The sequence below is a fragment of the Sebastes fasciatus genome, chromosome 22, assembly GCF_043250625.1.
Source record: "Sebastes fasciatus isolate fSebFas1 chromosome 22, fSebFas1.pri, whole genome shotgun sequence".
Classification (NCBI taxonomy): Eukaryota; Metazoa; Chordata; class Actinopteri; order Perciformes; family Sebastidae; genus Sebastes; species Sebastes fasciatus.
This window is the reverse complement of record NC_133816.1, coordinates 15,000,565-15,012,666: the sequence shown is the minus strand read 5'-3', so window position 1 is coordinate 15,012,666 and position 12,102 is coordinate 15,000,565. Positions and strand designations below refer to the sequence as shown.

General features: G+C 36.5%; 1 protein-coding gene across 1 annotated transcript; it reads right to left on the bottom strand.

The window, feature by feature from the left end:
* Window positions 1-5,141: 5,141 nt before the first annotated feature.
* On the bottom strand, window positions 5,142-10,421 carry vbp1 (von Hippel-Lindau binding protein 1). The gene is made up of 6 exons (XM_074623534.1): window positions 10,262-10,421; window positions 8,632-8,756; window positions 8,331-8,397; window positions 7,621-7,719; window positions 7,308-7,446; window positions 5,142-6,091 (listed from the first exon to the last, which is right to left on the bottom strand). The coding sequence occupies exons 1-6, from the start codon at window positions 10,340-10,342 to the stop codon at window positions 6,015-6,017; spliced, it is 588 nt and encodes a 195-aa protein (XP_074479635.1). The 5' UTR covers window positions 10,343-10,421; the 3' UTR covers window positions 5,142-6,014.
* Window positions 10,422-12,102: the final 1,681 nt, after the last annotated feature.

The following is a 12,102-nucleotide window of genomic DNA, read 5'->3' as shown; positions in this document are numbered from 1 at the left end:
AACAAAATCCACCTACCACAACCTCTAAAGCTCACTAATTAACAAAAGTGTGGTTTTCTGGAGGGTTAAATGCCAGACTATTGGCAACCTCACGGTCACCACAAGACTTAGTAAGCCCCTGTAAAACCATAAATTGTATTTGGCACGGATTAAACAAAAAAAAGATATGATTAGTGTGCTAGTTAATTAGTGAGCTTAAGAGGTACTGGTAGGCGGATTTTGTTAACATTGTTAGCAATATTACAGTCCATGATGTCATTTACTTATTAACTTTCATTGGTGAAAACATACAGAAAGCTTGTCAGATCTACAGTTTATTGTTGGTTCACTGTTAAAAGCATTGTTCGTATCACATCTTAAAGCTAGTGGGTAGAAATGGAGCAAATATGATTTAGAAAAAAGTTATTTTTATAAAACGGTCACAATATCCTGACAGTAGTGCATGAGACAGGTATCGGAGGAAAGAGCTGAGCTGGAGTCTGCCGTCCAGCTGCCGTCTATGAAAGCCGGCTGTCAATCACTCGCGAACTCCGATGAAACGGTCAAACTAATCATCGCTGATCAAATATGAATCAATATTGTGTTACTGTAATGACTATTTCTCGCCTCAAATGTTTTCAGAAACATCTTGTAGTGTACTGTTAAGCAGTAAAATTAGAAAGTTTGTGACCCCGCAGCCATGTTGAGATCTGTTGAAATACCAAGCACCGCCCACCAGCAATAGCACAGCCAATAGGAACGCTCTCTCTCTCTCTGAAATGACCTGTGATTGGCCTAAGTCTCCCATCACGGGCTAGATTTTTTTAAAGCCTGAAAACAGAGCCATGAGGAGGCGCAGAAGTCTAGTTTTCACTCAGAGCACTTGAATTACAATATGCTTAAAGGTAATTATGGCGTTTTTGCCCAATGATGTCAAAAACGTTCTGCCTACTGAATCTTTAATTGACAGATTTGTATTGATTTCTGGTAAAAAGAGGCAAAATACTGTACATTTTGTGTTGCATATTGTCAGAAATGTGTCATATTGACTGAAAACCGCACAACCCTTAAAAACGTACATCCTTTTTAAGAGTAAAATAGCCAAGTCAGGTCTAATCCTCAAGCAACCATCAGATGATTCCAGTAAAACACAATTCAATCAGTGCGTGAAATAAGCAGCGGGCAATTAAACAGTAAATACGTCCTTCACTTGAGAGGCCTCTTCTTTCCTTCCCAGAGGCCCAATCAGCTGCTAACTGTCTGCAAGTGGTTGTTAACATGTTTAGCCTCACTTGACACTGCAGTCTGTGAGTAAAACAAGTTTGTTTCCTTTCAGTAAGTCACATGATGTTAGTGAACTTGAAAGCAGCATTTTTGTCCGAAAGCAGCATTTTTCACCGACTCCGTCAAGTTTGTCCCCGAGCCGCTTCGGTCTTTAATTGACCCGAAGGCTTAGTTTGGTGCAAACAAAAGATTTGAACATTCAAAAGTCACCTCAGGACTCATAAAGTATCAAGGAAGGGCACGTTGTACAGGGAAGAACTCGTGTGATGGAAAGCATTGACGGCAAAGCAATCTGCGTTTTGGCTTGTTTCCAGGGAAACGTATCACACGGTGATTTACTGGCCACTACGTTGTTCTCAGCACTGTTCATGCACAGAATGCAAAAGACTGCTGGACTCACTTCATCTGTCAGTGAAGCGGTCGCTAACAACAAAAACTGCACCCTCACACAAGCTGAACATAGGGTTCTGTTGTGAATTGCCAACGAGCAATTACTCCCGAAGTCTTGTTGTGTTGAGAGATTTTGTGACCTTTGGACCCTGTTTCCAGTCATTATGCCAAACTAAGCTTCATATTTATCGTACATATTAACCCCTCCATCGTTATATTTTCGTCAAAAGGCTAAACATTGATTTCTCTGAAAGACGTTTGAAAAACCCAGAAGGTTGTTTGACCATACTTACCGCTGTTCTGAAGACATTACCAGAATCCTCAAAGACTTCTAACCATCTGGATCGTCTACTGAGCGATAATAATAATATTTTCAACTCATTTCCCAAGTTGCAATTCTGTTTCCGGTCCAGGTAGTCACCCAGGTAGCATCTTTTATTTTGGATTGGAAATAGAGTTGCAACTTGTGCCGCAGGTAGACCAGGTGACCAGATCCTAACAAACCAAATGTGGGACAAAGAGTATGTTTGTGTGGGACACGTTACCAAGGCTGAGAGGTCGTCTACAACTTTTATATAATGTCTATATAATAATAATAAACATTTCTATTCTGCCCCTTATTTTGTAACATCTCTATGCTTTACCTGAATGCACCAATAGATCAGCACATCTCTTTTTGAGCTATCATTGTTGTAGGTCTATGGTACGACGGAGTATTAGGGCCACATTGAGGAAAAAAAACAAGTCTGAGATTTCAAGAATAAAGTCGTAATAATACGAGAAAAAAAGTTGTAATATGAAAATAAAGTTATAATATTATAAAGTAGTAATTTTTACGTATTATTTTCTTTTTTTTAGCGCAAATGTATGACTTTATTCTCATTATATTACGATTTGTTTTCTCGTAAAGTTATGACTTTATTCTCATAATATTTCGATTTTATTCTAGAAATCTCATAATTTTTTCCTCTCAATGTGACCCTAACACTCCGTAGTACATTTGCACTTGGGCCCTCAGTACATTAGACTTATATACTATATACTTAGACTATAAACTGCGTTACCTTCATCACAATGCTCAAATGTTTTGCGGCTCCAGACAGATTTTTTTTTTGTTGCCTAAAATGTCTCTTTTGATAGTAAAGGTTGCTGACCCTTGGCTTAACATAAAGACTGAACGCAGGGTGAAACAGCTATAGCCTGGCTCATCTAAAGATAACAAAATCCATCTACCAGCACCTCTAAAAGCTCACCATATAAGACTCCAGTTTTTATCCTAAGGTCATCTAACGGACTGCTGGTTATAGCGTCATATTTACCACAGATGTGAGAGTGGTGTCTCATCTAACTCTTGCCAAGAAAGCAAATCATTTTTTCCCCCCAAAATGTCGAACTGTCAAATTCCTTTAAGCCTCACCATTCCTTTGCAACTTTTGCCGTGAATAATGTCCCCAAGGAAATGTTATCTGCAGGCGAGTGTGAAATCAATCTCCATATTTCTGTTAAGTTGACTTACCAAATTATCCTTTTATTAAACTTTGCACACTACATTGTTTATAGAGGATGAATGGAAAACCAGTTGACTCAAGTTTGACCTGTAGTTGTCTTTTCTACCGTGCTACTCTGACAGGCAACATGTCATCAACGTGTCAGCCCTGCCATCAAAAGCATGCATCTGTTGGGTGACAACAGCGATTTCCTGCCCTCAGCGTGTAACCGTTCTTCTCACAGGAGCCGTGGTACGACAACAAATCTGTTTCACCTCTTTTCAACCCTCTGAGCTGTACAGATAATACTGTATATCACTGTCCTTAATCTGGTTGAATGGGACAGTCTCTTCCTCTGCTCTAGTTATCTCTCAACAAACTGAAATGTGCTAAAAAAAAAAAAAAATGTGACTGGAAAAATAAACATATTCTCACTGCTAGTTTTTACACAAGGTGGTTGTTTTTTTTCTTCATCTTAGCCTGGTATCTGAAGTATTTGAGACGAAGGATGTTGGAAAAACTCAGAATATTATTACTAAATTTATTCCCTGCCACTTGAGAAATTATTTTGTTTCTATCGTTTCAAGGCAACAATCACATCTGCCTCCTAAAGTGACTAGGGTTATACATTCTGGGCAGTGGTGGAAAGTAATCAAATACATTACTAAAGCATTGTACTGAGGTATAATTTTGAGGTACTTGTACTTCACTTGAGTATTTCCGTTTTATACTACTTTATACGTATACTCTGCTACATTTCAGAGGTCATTATTGCACTTATTCCACAAAAGATTTGAGAATTTTCTTCTCTCCTCTCCCATTAATAATCTGAGGACCGCTCACATTTATCTTGTGACCCGTTGGAGGGGGTGCGACCCAGAGGTTGGAAACCGTGGATTAAACTACCTAACTGTATATAAAGTAGTTTAAGTAGTTAAAAATAACTCCACTTCACAGTAAAATGCCATTTACACATTGATGCACCAGCATTTACAATAATGTGATATATTTAAACCTAACCGAGTAGTTTTGTTGCGGTTTTTTTTCAATTTACGTTATGAAAAATATGAATTGTACGCACATTACTGGGTGCGAGGCTATCAAAACAGCGTTGGCAAAGAAAATGGTTAACGCCTGCACACTACTCCATGCCACAATATTCCAAAACATCCACAATCAATTCACAATATAATAAAGTACATAAAAACAGTAATACAAAAGCCATACTTGTAAATATCAAACACGTTGGTTGGTGGTTGCACTATGATGGCTCTTCCTATATAAACAGTTACATTTATATATTCTGATATGTGATGATAAATATAACAATTTTTATAAATAACATATTTGATGTTTAGAAGATTGGCTTTTGTATTACTGTTTTTATATACTTTATCATACTTTTATCACGCTAATGTTTTGGATGAACTACATCTGTCATCAGAGAGCTCGTTTACTTATTGGTGTGCTTTATGTATAAATATGGGTGTGGTTTCCACCATTTCAAACACTTTAACCTGACAGAGATTCAAGCAGGATCGAAACGTAGTCAATAAATATATTGTGGCATGGAGCAGTGTGCAGGCGTTACCTTTTTCAATTTACAACATTAACCGTGTGTTAAAACGGTTTAAAACTGTGATCCCAGTAGAAAATACCCTCGAAACGTATTTCAGAATGTAGTTTAGTTGTATAGGGACTACATAAAAGTCAGTGAATTCATAATTTTAGGTGTATTTATGGAGTCACTCATTCATTAATTTGTAAAATCTTCCATAAATTCCTGTTTATATTTTCCAATAGATGCTTTATAATTATTTGTATGACACTTGTGGTCCTCCATACAGTACATCTTCAACTGTAGTTACTCCAAATAAATGTTGCACTTATGTATTTTCTTTTTTTTAAACAAAATCTGCAGGAACTTGAGTTCAAACACCTTTTCTAACCCGTCTGATACGAGTTCTCATGAAAAGAATAAACACCACACAGATCACCAGATCAAGGTCTCATCTCTTTGCCCAAATGTTCTTTTACTTCATTCATTGTTTAATGAATACAGTGAGAGACAAATAAATACAGACAGAACAGCGGCTAAAAGGGGAGGAGGAGGAGGAGGAGGAGGAGGAGGAGGAGGAGGAGGAGGAGGAGGAGGAGGAGGAGGAGGAGGAGGAGGAGGAGGAGGGACGGAGGAGGAGCAGCAGGTGTGAAGCAAGACTACAGTTGATCCCTCTGGAGTGAAAACCGGAGCCACAAGGCAGAACGAAGTCTTATTCTGTACTCTTCTGTTGTGATCTTTGTCATCCTACAAGCCTAATTCTATCGAGCGTCATGGCAACTGGATGCGTTTCAAGAAGTAACAACTACAACAAAAAAATCACACGTTATGTGAACGTTTGCTGCAGGTTGAGGAAAAACCGAAACAAGTGCAGGCCAGTAAGGAGGGAAAAATGCAGGGAAAGAAAAGACGATGCGAGAGAACCCTCACTCATTAATCTGCAAAAAGATAACAGGAACATACCTAAATCATTAAAAAGAATACAAAAATTGCCTCATTGCTTTGTTTTTTGTTAGTTTTTACTGGAAAAAATACTTTTAAAAAGTGACAAATCAACAGAAAACATTAGTTTGGGAAGTTTGAGCTCGATTTAATAGAAGGCATATTCAAAATAAAACAGAATTATGAAATGTGCTTGACTTCATCTCGATGCAAGCGCACTGCAACTTTTAGAAATATTTCAAACATGCCCTCTTATCTGCCGAGCTCTGGGGTGAACATTAACATGACTTAGAGGGGGGGTTGGGGTTTGTTTTTTATTGACTTCAGGAGAAGATAGTTAGCAGAAAGGGGATGTTGACGCCGTTCTGTCGATATTAAGACTTGTCTGCTGATTTGAGGAGACTTTCTCTGCTCCTTCGCTTCACGTCCCAGTTGTAGACTCGTGCCATGTCTGAGGGGAGCAGTGAGTTAAAGGTACAACAGCAGCAGAGAGACCGCAGGATTAGTCACATTTTTATGTTATAATGTGTTGGAGCTGGAGATGTACAGGCTCCCTTTCTCTCCATCGATTTAGAATCTAGAAACATCACGATTTAATAACAAGAAATACGTCACATTAAAGAAGTAAAGATGTGAGTATTATTAACATTTCTTCTTCGGTTAATTGTGTTCCTTACCATTTTGTTGTTTTATTACCAATGTCTTTCTTGGATTGGACAGAAGCTGCTCGACCCCTCGCTTTACCACGCCAAAAATGATGTGACCACCCCAAATGAGGCCCTGTTACGTCACGCATCAGAGAGGTGTTGTGCTAGTTTTGAGTAAGTTATTTTAAATTATTTTTTTACAAAACAATAATGGCCGTAGTAAGAGATCTGACAAATGCAATAAGGGTTTGGCCAGCAGATGTCACCATTTTTCACTGTATCAAATGCTCCTCAACAATGAACCATTTTTGGTTGTTGTCTGGTGTTAGTATTATATATATCCTCTGATATGAATTTATCAGCTATCTTTCAACTATATCCTATGAATTGATATTAATGTAATCACTTATTTTTATTTAATTATTTTTAATTCAATTTTTTATTATTTTTATCTCTCGTTTCATTATTGTATTTTGTCTTATTTTTATTTTATTCTATTTTGTCGTATGCTTCGTAACTAAATATATATATATTTTTATTATTATTATTTTATCTCCTCCTTTTCATTGATTATTATTTTATTTATTCTATTTTGTTGTATGATCTGTAACTATATAATTTTTTTAAATTATTTTCATCTCCTCTGTTACATTGATTATTATTTTATTTTATCTTATTTTTATTTATCCATTTTGTCGTATGCTCTGTAACTATATAATTTATTTTTTACTTTTTTATTATTTCATCTCCTGTTTCATTGATTATTTTATCCTATTTCTATTTTATTGTATGCTCTTTAACTATATAATTTCTCAAAATGCAAATAATTAAAAAAACAATTAACCATTTTCAACACAAATCGCTTCATAGTGTTTCAGTGCTTCAAAAAGCTTTTTTGCCCCATCATCACTATGGAAAACAATAAATAAAACATGAGTTTGTGTTACCAAAAACTGCAACAACAAAATGCTGAATCAGCGGCATACCCAACCTGAGTGGACTACTTAGATGGAAGGATACTGACTTCGGTGGTGGTGAACTGGTCTCGCAGGAAATCCAGATCATCCTCGAGTGTCTCTAGGTTACGAGATGCCGTGGATAGGTTCTTCTCTAGGAGAGCCTGGGCTTCATCAATGTCGTACTCTAACATGACGTTAGCCTTTGGAGGAGAAATGTCGGGGTGGGCAGGAGTGAAAGATGTAGAGAGGACTCAAGTTATGGCCTTCACCCACTTAACCTCTGACCTCTCCTGGGGATTACCTTTTCTCTTTTCTCCGTAATGACATACTACACACCATTAGATAAAACTGACTTTAATTTGAGCTCTACTTACCCCTAACCATAGGCAGACTTTGTCGGTGGGCTTCACTGAGGCCTTGCAGTAAACATTGTCAGCCAATAGGAAGTGTGTATCCATGGGCGCTGTGGTCTCCTGGTGAAACAAAACATTACAGCAAACTGGTCAAAAGGCTTCCATTGTTATTGTTTTAATCCATAATCACTGGCCTAGCATTCTTTATACTCCTGAGACCGACTTTACCGTCTTTCAGAGGCTGCGGCAGGTTCAGTTTCAGAGCTAGAGTGAAGCTACAGATATCACATGAGACTAAAACACCTATCTATTAGGAAACTATTGGTACCAACCATGTTATAGTTTTGCAAGATTTGTCTATCAACATCCCATAACATGCTCTATAATGTTAATTAAATGACCAATAAACTGCATGCATACTGTATGGGTTGAAATTATATGTTTTGTTAAACAGCTAATTCAAAAAACAGCTGATGCACTCAGACGTTTTTATTTAATTATAATTTATTCTAATTTAATAATAATGTATACATGTATCAAACAAGTAAAAATAAAGTTATTTACAATAAAACAAATAATAAAAGAAGATCAAATCCAAGACATAAAAGCAGGATAAAACAATTGAAATAATTACAAAAAATACCATCATGTAAGAGGAAGCCATAAAATAAAAGTGGGTTTAAAGAAGAGATTTAAAAGAGCATTTCAATATCAGATTACACGATACACACCTTTTTCTTCTGCATGTGTCGTAGGATTTCTAGCGTCTGTGTGATTTGTGGAATCTGGCTTTTCAACCTACATATCAAGAAGAAGTAAAACAGAAAGGTGAGGTTCAGTATTTTTTAAATTTTTTTTTACACCATGAGGGTATTTCCCCTTTCACTGGCACAAAGTACTCGTCAGTCTTCACCCACCCCATTACATACTTATTAAGTTAAATAAGAAATCAAAGCCCAAGTGTCACAATAACAACCTCCAGTGTCAGGTTATTCTCTTTGAGTGGACCAAGTGTCTCATAGTTGGCGTTACCTGAGTTTCTTCTGAGACAGGTTGAGCTCCATGTATTTATATTTCTGGTACTGCTCGTCCAGCTTCCTCAGCGCTCCATCTGCCGTCTCGTTGCCTGGCTTCTTCATAAAAGAGTCAACATCCTCCTGTCAAATCCAGCAGAGGAGAGAGCACACACAGTCAAGCCATAACATTAAATAAACATTAAATATCGACCACAACATCTACAGCGGTAAAATACAACGTACACATTAATGCAGCAGTGATTTTAAACCAAAAACATCAGATATGAAAGTAAAACACTAACAGGGAACATTTTACTGTATAATAAGTACTTTGAATCTTTAAGTATTTTCCTGGTATGTGAAGTAAGGTTTTGAATGCAGGAATTGTACTTGTAGTGGAGTATTTTAACAGTGTGCTATTAGTACTTTTCTTTTTTTACTTAGGTAGAGGAGGGGATGAAAAAGTGTAATCTGCAAAGTAACTAAAGCTGTCAGACAAATGTAGGAGTATAAAGTACAATATTTGTCTCTGAGATGTAGCAGAGTAGAAGTATAAAGCTGTATAAAATGAAAATACTCTAGAAAAGTACAAGTATTTGTACCAAGTACAGTGCTTGAGTAAATGGTCTTAGCCGGGATGGAACAAAACTAAGTACAGTTACTCAAGCACAAATTTGAAATACTTCTTTTCATGCTACTTCTATACTTCTACTCCGCTACATTTCAGAGGAATATATTGTGTGTGTATATATATATATATATATACACACACACCCACATATATACATATGTATATATATACATATGTATATATATATATATATATATATACATATATATACATATACGTGTATATATATGTATATATATATATATACATATATATATATGTATATATATATACACGTATATACATTATATGTATATATATATACACGTATATACATATAATATATATATATATATTATATATAATATATATATATTATATATATAATATATATACACACACACACATACATATATATATATGCACATATTTATACATATATATATATATATATATATATATATATATATATATATGTGTATATATATTTGATGTTTTTGGTTTAATATCATTGCTGCATTAATGTGTAAGTTGTATTTTACTGCTGTAGATGTGTAAGGTTGTTTTTTCAGATAATTGTAGTTGGAGTTAACTTTCCTCATAACAGTATTTCCACAGAGTGATATTAGTACTCTAACTTTAGTAAATCATCTGAATACTTCTACATCACAGTATTAATAACCTAACCTAGCTATGTTAGAAACACACACATTAGCACAGCAGGCTAACATGTAACTATCTAACATGTTTAAAGACATAAAGAGGAAGCGAGGTGGACATAAGCAGCAGCTCTCACAGAGACAGAGACAGAGACAGAGAGACAGAGACAGAGACACAGACAGAGACAGTGATGTCCATAGATGGAGGTGAGGAGCCGCCCAGCAGCACAGCACGGTTAGCTCCCATGCTAACTAGCTCTGAGCTAACTAGCACATGACTCACGCACACACCTCCTACAGGTATACAAGAGCGTTTTCACCGGTCTAACCCGACTGTAGACATGTGACAGAAGGTAGTAATGTCGGGCTTTACGCACCACAAAGATAGCTTCGGGGATCCCGAGGTGCTTTCTCCTGGTCGCCTGCGCGGCGTTGCTGTTGTCTATGGTCACCGCCATCTTTGAGAGAGAGGCTACTCCTTACGCCTTTACGTCCTTACGTACAAGTGTGTGTGTCGCGTCATCACGTCAGAGCGTGGAGGCGCGACTGCCTCTAGTGGTGACAGCGTGCAACTGCTGCTGGTTCTACCATCACTACTACTGCTACTGGAGGTAGTCTGATGGTGTCTCTACCTTTTAGTTATTATTCATCATAACATGCGGTTGTTTTGCAGTCTAATAATAATAATAATAATAATAATAATAATAATAATAATAATAATAATAATAATGTGTTATGAACCATCCAGACCTCTCAGGTCATCTGGATCAGGTCTGCTTAGTGTCCCCAGAGTCAGAACTAAACATGCAGAAGCAGCATTCAGTTTTTATGCACCAAATATCTGGAACAAGCTCCCAGAAACCTGCAGGACCGCTCCAACTCTCACTTCTTTTAAAACAAAGCTTAAAACGTTCCTGTTTGCGGGTGCCTTTTATTCTGACACTGCACTATAACTTTTACTCTTTTGAGTTTTATGCAATTTTAGCTTCTATCCTAGCTTTTATTTTTAGCTTGTTTTTATTTTCTAATCTTTAATGTTTTAATGTTTTTATGTTTTTATAACTGTTTTAATTATTTCTTAATGTTCTTTTGCATTTTGTCGCAATGTTCTTGAATGTTTCTGTAAAGCACTTTGAATTGCCCTGTTGTTGAAATGTGCTATACAAATAAAGCTGCCTTGCCTTGCCTAATAATAATAATAATAATAATAATAATAATAATAATAATAATACGACAGTATTATTGGTCTCACGACCGACATTACTGTCTTTCAGAGGCTGTAACAGGTTCTGTTTCAAAGCGAAGGTCCGAATGAAGGTCCAGATATCATATGAAACTAGAAAACCCAAGGAATCTATTGATACCAACCATGTCATATCAGGAAGGAGGCTAAATAACGCTCCAAAGTTAGACTTAATTTTTGGAAAAAGAGAGACCATTTTTAAAAAATTTGACATCACTAATGTATACAATTTAAACTTAATCTGAAAAGTAACTAAAGCTGTTAAGTAAATGTAGTGGAGTAAAAAGTACAATATTTGCCTTTGACATGTAGTGGAATAGAAGTACAAGTAGCAAAAAATGGGAAAACTCAAGTACAAGTACCCCAAAATTGTACTCTAGTACAGTACTTGAGTAAAGATTGAGAAGAGCAACTGCTTATAATCATGTGTTACTGCAAGATATCGATCACTACTTCACCTGAGAGTACCAAAAAGCCAAATATCCCCCTCTCCATGGTCTGTGGTTTCTATTAGATAATAAAACCATGCATGAAGAAAATTCAAATTTAGGAAAAAGCCAAACCATCATAAATGTCATCACATAATTGTTGTGATGATAAAACTCACCTGTGATGAAGAAAGCAGACGATCTCTAACAAGAGAACCTGGCAGGAGTCCTCTCTTGTTTCTTGTATCCCTTCAATGCAACACAGCTTATATATTCAAATTAGGAGGCCTGTCTGTTTACTCTCTTAGGAAAATGTCCCTGTTTTATCTACTCACTGGTATGACACTTAAATGTAAACTAATCTGCGTCATTAATAGATGCTCAAAGCAACGGATGTAGTGTAAAGAGCGAGAAAGTCCGCTAAGGGCTGAAAGAAGGGTTGGTGGATGGGTCAAACAAACAAAGGACTTTTACTCAGGCAACCGGCGTTCGTGTCAAGTTGAGTCATTTTTACTGACAACGTTCATGCTAAACCACTAGGTCACAT

Coding starts and splice junctions, on each gene's coding strand:
- vbp1 (XM_074623534.1), bottom strand. CDS start 10,342: ATGGCGGTGACCATAGACAACAGCAACGCCGCGCAGGCGACCAGGAGA. Junction 8,757..10,261: donor TCCCCGAAGCTATCTTTGTG/GTGCGTAAAGCC, acceptor TGGATTTGACAG/GAGGATGTTGACTCTTTTAT. Junction 7,447..7,620: donor AAGTCTGCCTATGGTTAGGG/GTAAGTAGAGCT, acceptor TCTCCTCCAAAG/GCTAACGTCATGTTAGAGTA.